Source organism: Notolepis coatsorum (genome assembly GCF_963971535.1).
Source record: "Notolepis coatsorum genome assembly, chromosome: 20".
Taxonomy (NCBI): domain Eukaryota; kingdom Metazoa; phylum Chordata; class Actinopteri; order Aulopiformes; family Paralepididae; genus Notolepis; species Notolepis coatsorum.
The window spans coordinates 59,151,469-59,165,504 of record NC_140184.1 but is presented as its reverse complement, the minus strand read 5'-3'; the positions used below and the strand labels follow the sequence as shown (position 1 = coordinate 59,165,504).

At 41.4% G+C, this 14,036-nt stretch overlaps 1 protein-coding gene across 1 annotated transcript in view; it reads left to right on the top strand.

The window, feature by feature from the left end:
* The window catches only part of wtip (WT1 interacting protein), a 131,812-nt gene that overhangs the window by 52,452 nt on the left and 65,324 nt on the right, over window positions 1-14,036 (top strand). The window contains exon 2 of the mRNA XM_084337791.1: window positions 702-803. Coding sequence (XP_084193917.1) covers window positions 702-803 — 102 coding nt within the window. The remainder of the gene's footprint in view (window positions 1-701; window positions 804-14,036) is intronic.

Sequence of the window (14,036 nt, the reverse complement as noted above, 5' to 3'; positions counted from 1 at the left end):
CGATATACTAAATGACAGCCAAACATGGCACTGCAACTAAATAACACAAATACAATAGGCACATTTGTGACTGTTACAAATATAACAAGTTTTATACTTGTGCTACAAGATTTTGGCCTGTGCTACAAAACTATCAACCTCTGTAGCACCAGTGCTATGTGCAAAAAAAGTTAACGTACAGCCCTGCCTTGTGGAACCCCACAGTTAATGGGATTCCATTTTGAAAAGCTGCCATTAAAGAAGACTCTCTGTTGTCTCCCTGAGAGATAATTTATAAACCATGATAGTGCATTGGAGGTGAAACCGTAACACTTTAGCTTATCTACAAGCAAGGTATGATCAATTACATCAAATGCTGCACTGAAATCCAACATAACGGCACCTACTAATTTCTTGTTATCCATACTTGATAACCAGTCATCACTCATTTGCAAGAGTGCAGTGCTCGTAGAATGACCTTCCCTGTATGCATGCTGAAAGGCTGAGAGCAGATTGTTATTGAAAAAGTAATCCATGACCTGTTTGAATACTATTTTTTCTATTATTTTGCTTAGCAGTGGTAAAATACTGATCGGACGGCTATTTGGACCGTTAAATGTTTTATTTTTGAATGTGAGGCATAAGTTGACTGCGCCTTATATAAATACAGTCCATTATGATGCGTGTCCTTTATAAAATATATTTGTTTATATATTTTTCAGGTATCTGTATCAAATGTGGGAAGGGTGTGTATGGAGCTAGCCAAGCCTGCCAAGCCATGGGGAACCTATACCACACCAACTGCTTCACATGCTGCTCCTGTGGTAAGTCTGTACATACCTGCATATAATCCTTCTATACCTACTTATAGACCTGCATATAACCCATATAACTGTATGATAGCATGTACAACAGTGCTGTATACAGCATATATACATTATATATTTATATTTACTGCATATATATACATATACATATCTGTCTGCATATAATCCTACTATATTCCTACTTATACACCTGCATATAACCCATATTACTCTGTATCATAGCATGTACAATAATGCTGTATACCGTATGTATGTATATATATATATATATATATATATATATATATATATATATATATATATATATATATATATATATATATATATATATATATATAAATATTCTTACCATATATCTATCTATCCACATATGTTACATATACTATATCTATACCTGTACATATCCCTTACCTACTCTTACTAGTTACACTGCTGGCCAGTATGACTACGACCATACTGTCTTTATACCTGACCTGTATCACGGTACATATTGGTATTACAACTCTGTACATACATCTGATTAGTACTACACCCAGTAGTACTCATTTATATATTGTATACCCAGTTTACCCAGTTTGTGGGGCGGCGTGGCTCAGGGGTAGAGCGGGTCGTCCAATGATCGAAGGGTTGGTGGTTCGAATCCCGCTCAAGCCCATGTCCATCCCACTGCCGTTGTGTCCTTGGGCAAGACACTTAACCTACTTGCCTCGTATGAATGTGTATGCATGTGAATGAATGTTGGTGGTGGTCGGAGGGGCCGTAGGCGATGATTATTCGCCACGCTTCCGTGAGTCTGCCTCAGGGCAGCTCTGGCTGCAATTGTAGCTTACCACCACCGGTATGACTGTGTATGAAGGAATAATGGACTCTGTACGCGCTCTGGGGTTACTGGGGTGTCACGAAGAGCGCTATATAAATCCAATCCATTATTATTATTATTATTATTAATCACCTGTACATTGTATATTGCTGTTGCACTTTACTGTTACATTTGCAATCTGGTTGGATGCCAAACTTATTTGTGTTGTACTGTAGGCCTACTTGTGCTGTATGATGACAATTAGGGATGCTCGATATTGGCTTTTTTACCGATACCGATATTCCGATATTGTCCAACTCTTAATTTCGATACCGATACCGATACCGATATCAACCGATACCGATATATGCAGGGTTTCCCCCCAAAAAAACTGAATAATTTCAGGTAATTAATAATTTCACTGGATGCATTCAAAAGGCTTTCTAAATGTAAGCATTATCTGTGCAAAATATGATAATTAAAAAAGTAAAAATTAACATTACATATCTCTTATTGTTGAATTAAACCAACATGCATACTTTTGACAATAAATAAAATAAGAATTGGTTCTTACTTGCTTGCCTGGGTAAATAAAGGTTAAATAAATGTAAAAAAAAACAATTTTTTTTTTTTTTTTTTTTTTTTTTACCGATACCGATATTTTCCGATATCACATTTTACTGCCGATATCGGCCGATAATATCGGTCGGCCGATAATATCGGACATCCCTAATGACAATACATTTGACTTTAATCTAATCTAAAGTAGGCTCACTGTGCGCTCACTGGGCACAAGCACCATTCATACTAGAGTCAAAGTAAGTACTATTACTATTAAGTGTTTTTACTTCATACTGTCGAAGTATAGCTTCACAGGGTCAAGAATTATTGTCCCTTTAAAGTTATCCTAATATTCCTTTTTAAATGTGTGAACTGCGTGGAAACAATAGCAATCAACTACTATCGTCTTAAGAGTATGAAGTACTAATTGTGTGGTAATTACTGTGTCTTAAGTCATAATAAGGCGTTAGTGGTTCAGCGGTCACAGCTCATCATTAGTATCATTACTACTCTTTTCACAGTTTTCAGCTTTGTGTTTTGGCTCAAACGTGTGCTGCTCAGGGAGTGAAGTCTTGCTGATGACGACACGAGAGAAAAAAATGTATACTGAAATTAAACAATAACTGAAATCACATCTGCTCTCAAGCTCAAAAGTAGAGCATGGATTATGTGTGTGTGTGTGCGTGTGCGTGTGCGTGTGTGTGTGTGTGTGTGTGTGTGTGTGTGCGCGCGCGCGCGTGTGTGTATGTTGGCCTTCCTCCTTCCCTGTTACCTGACTCCAACAAGCCTCTCTTGTTTCAAGTGGAAACAAGAGGGAGATGTTTTTTTTTTTACAAGCTTGCTTCCATTCGTGTGTGAGATACACATGGATACTGATCCCTTGGCTTTCGAAGAGAAATGACATGTAACTGAATCCATATGCTTTCAGATTTATGGTGGGGGAGGGGGCTGCAGGAAAGAAAAACTCAGGGGCTGAGTCTCTCTGTTACCTGAAGTCTCCAAAAAAAGTATGGTTGACCTGATAGAACTAGAAGTGCTCTCTAATGAACATGGCAACATTATGGGAAAGGTGCTTACCATCTTCTCCAGAATCAGACAAGAAGATAGATACCTGTTTCCTCTCTATGCATTCAGTAAAAAGCTATCCGGCTGCAACAACTAGGCTAGCTGGTCCGTATCTGTTTCTACTCATTTGTGCTAAGCTAGGCTAGCTTGCAGCCATATAACTTTATACTGAACACACAGAGGGGAAATTAGTATCCATCTTCTTGTCTGACTCTGGAGAAGACTGTAAATCAGGGGTCTCAAACTCAATTTACCTGGGGGCCGCTGGAGGTAGAGCCTGGGTGAGGCTGGGCCGCATCAAATATTCCACAAAAAAAGGGTTTCAAGTATTCAAAAAAAAAGTACAACTGATCCAATCTTCTCAATCTTTAGCAATAACATTTCAGAACATGAACAGTTCTTCAGAACATGAATGGTTCTTCAGAACATAGGCGTCTCAGTGGTGTCAGTGGACTCATCCACAGCTATGGAAATGCACTGTGCATTTTTTTTTATTCTATCACAAAGCTGTTTAATCAAATCACCAGCCAGTATTTCAGTTATTCTGGTTGCTGTGCGATCTGAGGGGGATTTGCTTTTGTTTGCCTTCAAACATGGTCTCCATCACTTCAGTCATACATTATTTTCAAATTGCCACCCTTCACAAGAGCTACCGTTTCTTGGCATATAGTCACATTGGTTTGGTGCTGGGACTCAGGATGAACGCATATTTTTCAGTCCATTCACCTTTGAATTGCAGTCGACTTTTCTTTTACTGACCATCTTTGAAAATGCCATATTTTTCTGCTGGCTCCCTGCTGGCGAAACTAGGCTAGTAGCTACATTTATCTCACGGAGATAAAACTGGGAGTGAGTTTACTGTATATGCGCTGTCAACTCTGCTCTGACTCAGACTGTTTAAGACCCGCCCTACTCTGCCTCTGATTCGCAGAATGTGGGTGAGGGGGGAAAACACTGACGGAACGCTGAATGTGATTGGACCAGACCCGTACACAGACACAGACAGACAGTGGCAGTGCAGCCGGACATGCAGAGTACTGCTGGCAGTCAGAGGAGATAGCGAGGATGCATTTGCCTTCCACTTTACTTGATATCACTCCGGAATCACATTTCAACCAAGTCACTAACGTAACGTTGCTGTCATGAGCCTGCGCTATGGTAGCCTACAAGTGATAAAATAAATAAAACGTCCAACTCTTGCGCAACGACTCAGCAAACAGTTGCGCGCGGGCCGCATTAACACTAAACTTTGATGTCAAGTAGGGGGCCGCAAAATATCATCCCTCGGGCCGCAATTGGCCCGCAGGCCGCGAGTTTGAGACCCCTGCTGTAAGTGAATTTCCCACAATGTTGGCGTGTTCCTTTAAAACATTTTTGATTATGTTTGGGGGGGGGGGGGGGCATTGAGTGCATATTGAGTATCCTGGTTGCTAGCTAGACCACTCCGGCTTGCATGCTAACTGCACATATGGTAGGAATACAGAGAGGTGCACTTATTTTCATGTTCTCCAATTTTTATTGGAGTGTGGGGAGCTAGTGGAAGATTTCAACTGTTGTAGTTAAAAAAAAATATTCAAAGGGAAGAGACTTCCCAAAGCTAGATGCTGCGAAAACAAAGCTTCAGTGAGGAAGACGCTTTGGTGCACCCATCCACATACACACATCTTTATGGCCGAATCACTACCACTACCCCCCAAGCCATAGACATGCACTTAGACGGCAAGAAAAAAAAAGATCTAACCCTAACTAACCTTACTGTCATGCACGTGTCCTAATAAACTAACCTACACTGTAGCACTCAACACTTTGATGAACATTGTTACTCAGCTGATAGAGTTGTTCCCTTCCTGATGACTTGTCGTACAGAACTTGTAAGTCGCTTTGTATAAAAGCGTCAGCTAAATGACTAAATGTAAATGTACCACAGGACCAAGCGTTGTTTTGCAATGGAATTTCTGGGAAATACACATAATTTGCCATCTTCCCCAGAGTCAAACAAGAAGATGGATATCAATTTCATCTCTGTGCATCCAGTACAGAGGGATATCTGGTTGCATGCTAGCCTAGCTTAGCACAAGAACTGGAAGTCATTCATTTGTTTACTTTATCAATTCTCTGAAGATTATTGAGGGTGCACCCTCACTTTAAATTATACCGAGATAACAATAAGCAGAAAAGAAACACCCAATTTAAGAATCCATACGTTATTTCTATGGTCTGACAGTCCAAAGAATAGTCAGAACAAACAACTAATCCAAAAACTAGAGCGCTAAAACTCAAACTTGTGATTTCATCAAGTCTGGAGCTGCTCCATAGACAATGAATTGGGTACGCTGGTAAAGGTGACACACCCAGGGGGATGTTCTGTGTATACGGATACATTTTCTGTTTCAGAAGTGAACGCACTACCATTGAATAAAACTAATTTAGTATAAAAACAAAACTTCTGTGGGTCCACAAAATCTCTCTCATTCATTGGGCCTCATTCATGAAGCGATATAAGAACAGATTTCGTTCTTAACTAGCATTTCCTCTTATTTTGTTTCAGCAATGTTTTCTTATTGTTGCTTTTCTCTCAGACAAGACCAAATTCTAAGAGTGGTCGAGAGTACTCTTACCCAGATAAGAAACTCTTACCCAGATGAGAAACATTTAAAAAAAAGCCTACCATTCCTTTTTTTTTATCCACTTTTTCTCCTTATTTTCTATTTTTCTCCCATCCTGTGAGGGACCAAACAGCGTAGACACGAGGAGTCATAGGTAGAGTGCTCAAAGGAAGGTTTATTTCCCCCAAAAATATAAATACAGGGAACAAAAACCACAAAAAAGTGCAACAATAACAAATAAACAAAAAAGCTGTTCTTGGGCCCAGCAGAACTCGGGTCAACTTAAACAGAACAAACTAAAAATACCTAACACAAATATCAACCGAACCAAACAAAACTGAACTACAGACTGAGACAAGAGGGTGGTATTTATACTGGTTGACCAAACGAATACAGACACATGGGGAAAGACAAATCATCAATAATAAATTACATTAACCTTAATCATCTATAATTTATAATGAACAGTTAGTTTGAAGAACACTATGTATTTATGTAGGAGACAATAACTGAGTCAAGCTAAAACATACATAAATCATAGTAGAACATCATTGTCTAATTAAATCCCCCCCCCCCTCTTCTCATGGAGTTGGTATCTCCCGGCAAGCCTCTCGTATTTAAATCCAGCCTCTTCCAATTACTGGTCCTTTGAGGGGAAGGGGAGTAAGAGGAAGAAAGAGAGGGGAGATAGCTTGAGTGGGTCAGAGGATGAGGGCAGAGGGAAGGATTTTGTAGAAGGGTTGAATGTAGTGGTGCGATTTGAGGGAGGAGACAGAGTTGGGGAAATAGAGCCGAGTCAGTTGTCTAACCTCATTGAACTGCAGTTAGGAAGGGTAAGGTACGCAAGGGTGTTAGACGATGGGAACTTGTTTATAGGATGTGTAAGTGTAGTGCAGGTAGAGAAGGCAAGGGAAATAAAGAGCATTGGCCAGGTGAATGTCAGTAGAGTAGTGATAGTAGGGGAGAAAAGGGATGGTGGTTGCAAGGGGGTGATTAGTGGAATTCCAATTAAGGTTAGTGAAGAGCAGCTGTTGGGAGAGTTGAGGAGTGACGAACGTAATGGGAAAGTTAAGAGTGTAGAAAGGCTGAAGAGAGGGGCAGAGAAGGAGGAGACAGGGACGATAGTCATTCAGTTTGAGGGTGAGGTTAGTCCGAAAGTGGTATTTTTAGGGTTTTTGGCATATAGGGTTAGGGAGTTTGTGCCGAAACCGTTGAGGTGTTACATGTGCCAGGAGTTTGGACATATTTATAGCTAAGTTGTGTAGGAAGGGGCAGAGATGTGGTAGATGTAGTGGGGAGCATAAGTATGGGGAGTGTGAACAGGGAGTGGAGCCGAGGTGTTGTAGTTGTGGTGGGAAGCATAGTGTAGGGTATTGGGGTTGTGAGGCGATGAGACGAGAGGTAGTGGTCCAGAAGGTGAGAAGGGAAGGTAGGATTTCATATGCGGAGGCAGCTAGGAAGGTAGGACAGGGACAGCAAGACAAGGGACAGGGATTTAGAGAAGGGCAGTTGGCAGTGAGGATAGTGCAGGAGGATCAGGGAAAGCAAGATAGGGAACAGGGTTTTAGGAAAGGGCATCTGACAGTAGAGGAAGTACAGGAGGAGAAAAGGAGGGTGTGGGGCGAGAAGTTGGATATAGTGGCCTCTGTGGCAGGAGTAGTGATCACAACAGCGATGGTTAGTGGTAGGACAGATAGGACCAAGTTGGTAGTTCAAGCAGCAGTGGGACACTTGGGTATGAAGGGGTTGACAGTGGAGGATGTTATAAGGGAGTTAAAGAGGGTGGCTGATCAAGTAGAGTTAGAGAAGGGGGGTGTGAGTGAGCGAGTAGTTCAGAGTCAGGCCACGGGAGGCGAAGCGTGTATCGCGGAGGGGGACTCAGTCAGGGGGAGGCAGCGTTAGCTGCACTTCAGGATGGTGAACGCAGAATGAACATTGTGGGAGGTAAAGGGGGCCAGAAGAGGGCGCTATTGTAAAGTTACGACCGTGTCAAGATAGAGGAGGTGGCGGTAATGCACCCTGAAGGATGTGCCAACCGCCAATAAAATTCAAACGAAGAAGAAGAAGAATTACTGGTCCTTTGCCAGTTGCCACCAGGAAGAGCAGAGCACCGCCCGGAACACCAAACAAACATGTAAGACAAAGAAACAGCATGAGCAAACAATTATGGTAAACAATGTAAACTAAGTGTGCACTAACTTAGGACCTTGTAATATATCATAATGCAAATAAAGATGGAAGTATGGTATATGAAACAATAATAATGTGTGGTGTCATTATTTGATTTGTGTATGGGTATTATGGATGTTAACAATGCATAAGGACAAAATGAAAAGAAAGGGGAGTGTAGTGAGGGAGTGTAGTGGTTACCGACATTAGTGCTGATGTGCGGCAAATGGTGTGGCCGTCACACATCCCAATTTCGTATTATCCAATTCTTCCCTCCCCTATCTTGAACGTTGCTAGACTATGCCTCCCACTGGTCGGCTGTAGTGAGGATAGAAGCCTTGCATCACCACGTGTCCCCTCCGGTACACGAGGAGGCAGCCTGTCGCATCTTTTCACCGCAGCAGCTCGAACTCTCAGTGGTGAGGAGTAATGCGTGGGAGGCTCACGCTGCCCCCGCTACTTCCTGTTTCCGCCGCACCGGCGTCACCCAACCGACCTGTAGGAGTCGCTGTCCACAACGTCCAATCCCCACCCACCGGCTTTCCCACCCTCTAACACTTGCCAATTGTGTTAGTATGACGGCCGGCCAAGCCGGTAGCAACGCCGAGAGCTGGGCTCGATACCAGCATCTCCTGCGTTGGTGGCGAGTGCCTTGCCCACTGCGCCACTCAGCCGCCTAAAAGCCTACCATTCCTAATAATAATAATTAGATTTATATAAAAAAGTAAAAATATATATATATATAAAAGATATATATAAAAAGTATTATAAGTAAATATTTATATAGCGCTTTTCCTAATGCTCAAAGACACTTTACAAAACAAACAATACAATACAATACAGTTTTAGTAGATACAATAAAAAAATATATATAAAAAGGTGAGAGAGGAAGGAGTTCATGGGTTGAAAGCAAACCATTGGTCAATTGCCCCCAAATACGACTTTATAAACCCAGAACTTTTCAATAATTATTATTATTAAGGGCGGCCGGGTAGCGCAGCGGACTAAGGGCTAAATCCACAAAGAATGGATTGCACGGAGCAAGTTGCACCCTTACTTACAATGCATTATGAATTGAAAATGGGGGACCCTGATGTATACAAGACGAAAGTCTTTCTCTTGTCTGCATCCCCTTAACACTTGTGTGTATTGAGCCGTACTGTATTGTACCCATTCTGCAATCTGTTAATAAAACTTTCATTCAATCAATCAATCTGCACAGTGATAGATTGAATGAACATTTTATTAACAGATTGCAGAATGGGTACAATACAGTACGGCTCAATACACACAATTGTTAAGGGGATGCAGACCAGAGAAAGACTTTCGTCTAGTTTACATCAGGGTCCCCCATTTTCAATTCATAATGCATTGTAAGTAAGGGTGCAACTTGCTCCGTGCAATCCATTCTTTGTGGATTTAGCCCTAAGTGTCTGTCTACCACCGCAGAGACACTGGTATCGAATCCAGCTGTCAGCGGTGCCGCCGGCTTGGCCGGTCGTCATACTGACACAATTGGCAGTGTCAGAGGGAGGGAAGCCGGTGGGTGGTAATCTGGTCGCTGTTTACAACGACCAGGGGACCCACCCTCGCCGGGTTTCCCACCCGCTAACACTGCCAATTGTGTTAGTATGGACGGTCGGCCAACCCGGAAGCACCACAGCTGGATTCGATCCCACTGTCTCTGTGGTGGTAGACAGACGCTTAGTCCGCTGCGCTACCTGGCCGCCCTGCGCAATTGGTTCTTGACAAGCGTGCAGTCGTTCAGTATTGACAAAGCCTACTTTGCTGGAACGATTTATTTCGTACTATACAGTACGCGGTATAAGTACAAGTATAAGTCTTTATTTGTCATCAGATTAACACACACACACACACATGCGATGAGCGACCCACAGGAACACACACACACACATGCACTGAGTCGTGAGACGTGTGTGTGTGTGTGTTTGTGTGCGTGTGTCATTTTGAGATCAGTCGCAAATCGCTTCCTGTTGAATGGATCAGACAGCGGTCAGATGCCGAAACTCGGCTGTTTTACACACGCCTCATTCGCCTTATACGGAGATGGCGGGCGTGTCTGTATGCAAATGATTTGAGCGCGAACGCACATTTGAATTTAAGAATGAGTGGGATTCATCATGCAACAGACCTGGGTAAGAGCAGATTTGGATGTTAAGAACGGCTTGATGAATGTGGCGGTGGCTTTTCTTATTGTTCTCTTAACCCTTTCTCCGCCGGAAACGGCTTACGACGTGTTTCAAGTTCATGCAAATTCTGCCAGATCACAGCGTACAACGTTATTCTGATAATATTTCATATTTTCACCATGGTATTCATATTTCCATCACGGAGGCTGGTCTGATGCTGTCTGATCAGCACAACTCTGCAACGCTTCAATACTGCCACCTGGTGGCTGATCGGCGAGTTGCAACCGGAAGTGGATCTCTTGTGATCCCGGTGCGTCTCCCTATTCCGTCCGGCCACTCGTATATCGTCGCGGGACTCAATACACACACTGTGGAATGGATATGGATCGTTGCCATAACTCAATAAACAACATGATTTGGGCGTGTATTCGTATTATACAAACCGGAAATAGATCGCCTCGATCCCCATCACATAACTGGGATCTGTTTGCTCCAGTATCATTGCCCAACGCTAAGAGGAGGATGCCGTGAGTTTCAGCGTGAGTGTTTATCATTATCGATACAAACTGCTCTGATCAATATATCACCCATACTACATAAATCATTTAACGTCGATCACGGAATTATAAACGACCCCCCCCCCCCCTCCGTTCACCCGCGCATGATCAGTCATAACGTTTAGGACCATGTACAGTTGACATTTTTAATATAGCGTGCATCGGTATCAAACAGCATTTGATAATCTAATATATGCATTTATGTCTATATCTCACGTTCTAGGAAATACTGCAGAAAACGATAAAAACATATTTATACTAGTCTAGACGGTATTTTCGTATGAATGTGTGAATGAAAAAGTAAAACGTTCCTACATCCTGAACGACAGATAATCGATGTTGAATGGGCCATAGTAATGTCAATTTAGCAATACAATTTAAAAAGTTATAGCCCTGCAAAGAAGGTGAACATCTCCATAGACTTACAGTGCTGGCAGAGATCAAACATCGATGGATATAAGCGTGTCAGTTAATGTGTTAACAGATTTGATTTTATTTTATTTTATTAGGGATCCCCATTAGCTGGTGCGATATCAACCAGCTAGTCTTCCTGGGGTCCACACACAAAAAAACATACAAAAACAATCACTATTGCAAAAACAAAATTATTAAAAGTCAGTACACACAATGCATAATGAAACTACTGTAACAATTAAGCTAGCTAAAATTACATTAGTGTAAAACAAAAACAAAAAATTACTTTACAGTGTTAAAAACTATTTAAAAACTATTTAAGTTTCTTTTTAAAAGTGAATCTACTGTAAATGCAGCAGAGGTTCCGAGGCAGGCCATTCCAAAGAGTTAATGCTCTAAAAATAAAATATCTCCCCAAAGCACTGGTTCTAGGACTTGGCAATTCAAGCTGCCCACTACTGGAACCTCTAGTGTAATGCTCATGCACAGTATTACTAAAAACAATCTGATTATGTATAAAAACAGGAGTTGAACAGCACAAGTATATTAAAAGACAATCTATTTTCAACGTTAAGCCAAGAGAGGCGGGCATGCATACGGCTCACATTAGACCTTAGTGAGCAGCCCAGTACCAACTGTGCTGCCCTGTTCTGGACCACCTGGAGCTTCCTGAGGTCACCACTGGCAGCATATGACCACATCGCAGAGCAATAGTCAAGATGACATAAAACTAAACTTTGCACTATCTGACATAAAAGGGGACGGACAACAAAAGAAGCACATTTCCTGGAAATACCAATTGCTCTTCCCATTTTTTAAACAATATAATTAATATGCTGAGACCAAGACAGAGTGCAATCCAGCATCACTCCAAGGAGTTTAGTACTTTCAACTTGTTGAACTGCCGAATTACACAAGTTTAAATGAAGCTTTGGATTTGTAGATAACCTGTGCCTTGTTCCCAGCACAATACATTTAGTCTTGGAGATATTAAGGACAAGTCTATTACATACTACCCAGTCATGCACAACTTTAAGTTAAAAATTCATTAAGTACATTGCATGATGGTGCAGCGTAATACAATGTTGAATCATCTGCATAAAGAACTGTTGTAGCACATTTGGTAGCCCAAGATAGGTCATTAGTAAATACAGAGAAGAGCAAAGGTCCTAGGCAACTTCCTTGCGGAACGCCACACTCTATACCTCTGCTACTGGACAGGCTGCCATTTAGATACACCTTCTGTGATCTAGACTGAGGACAAATAACTTAGTATCCACTTTAAAGCAGAAGAGTTAACACCATAACATTTAAGTTTCTCAACCAGTAGATAATGGTCCAGACACTCAGGTAAGCAAGAATATAATAATAATAATAATAATAATAATAATAATAATAATAATAATAATAATAATAATAATAATAATAATAATAATAATAATAATAATAATAATAATAATAATAATAATAATAATAATAGGAGAGTATTGTTGAATGAGGCCCATTGTCTATGGAGCAGCTCCAGACTTTATACCTGATGACACCACAAGTTTGAGCCTTGAAAGTAGCTCATACACAAACACTGACTGAACTTTCCCAGGCAATGGAAATAAGATATTGGAATTTGGGTGGTGTTCCCCTTTAACACTATGGCGTCCGTCCGCGTATATATACGTGTTTCGAAAAAGAGCGCTGTGGACCAGAGCCACGAGTATATACGTGACGAGTTGTTATTGTTTTATTCCATATTTGTAATGCTTATTAGGTACCCGATCCACTAGCAGGATCTTTTCACATATTTGATTTTCGAAACATGCAGTACCGGCCAGACCCGCTTAGGGGCGCCATCGCTCCACTGCAGTATCATTATGTGGATTTAAAAAAAAAATGCAAGTACAGTTCTGTGGGCGGATCATAGTTCCTTGATTCCAAAAGAAGACCCTCCATCTTGGATCAGCTTGCCGAGCGTTTTTTTCAGCGTGGAATAATGGGATTTATGATTAGCCAATGTGCATATCGATCGACCAGAATCCGATGACTGGTGAGGAAATGCTGCCGGCGATCACATGGCCTGACGGTAGGATAATATTACCCCAAATTACAGCTGGATTGGACATTGTTTTATAACGTAACGTGATCGATCAATGAAAATGCTATATTGAACGCACACTGTATTGCTAATCAATAATAGTAATCGGCGTTCCCCGCCGCCCCCATTTCATCCATAGATGCTCTGTAATAGTCCGGATGCTACGCAGTTTGTTTTATTTCATTCGTATATATACAGCAGAAATGGCGTTTGATATAACGGCGCCAACGTTTAGCCTCTTTTGCAGCCTCCTGCAGAAAAGCCTAGACTAAAAGCGCAATATACCTTATATTCACGACGCTATAAAATGACAACCAACCAATGGATTTTTATTTTCTTTAAGCCATTATGAAGGCACGGTTTATGCACTCAAGTGACAATGAGAATGGACAGATAGCAATACTATAAATGATATATAAAGCTCTTAGAAAGTACATCGGTTTGTTTACAATCTGCTGTCCTCTGAGGCCTAAATCGCCGCGCCCCGCCGGTCGTCATAGTGTTAACAGAATGTGTCGTCTACATGCACCAACTCAAAGATGGAATACTTAGAATATTTAGAATAATATTGGAATATTGATATGCATATGAATGTGCACATTTAGAACATTAAATACTTAAGCATTGAATGAGATGAGGGTTCATAGTGTGAGAATTATTGTCATTGTCACAGGCCACATGATGTCCCTGATAAGTGAAGCGGTCCTCCACCGCTCACCACTTCTCCAGCGCAGTCTGTCCTCTTATTTCTAACGTAAACTCTGTAATGTATTATTTGGTCCCTCTAGAATGAATGTTTTCCATTATAGAGCAGTGTTTT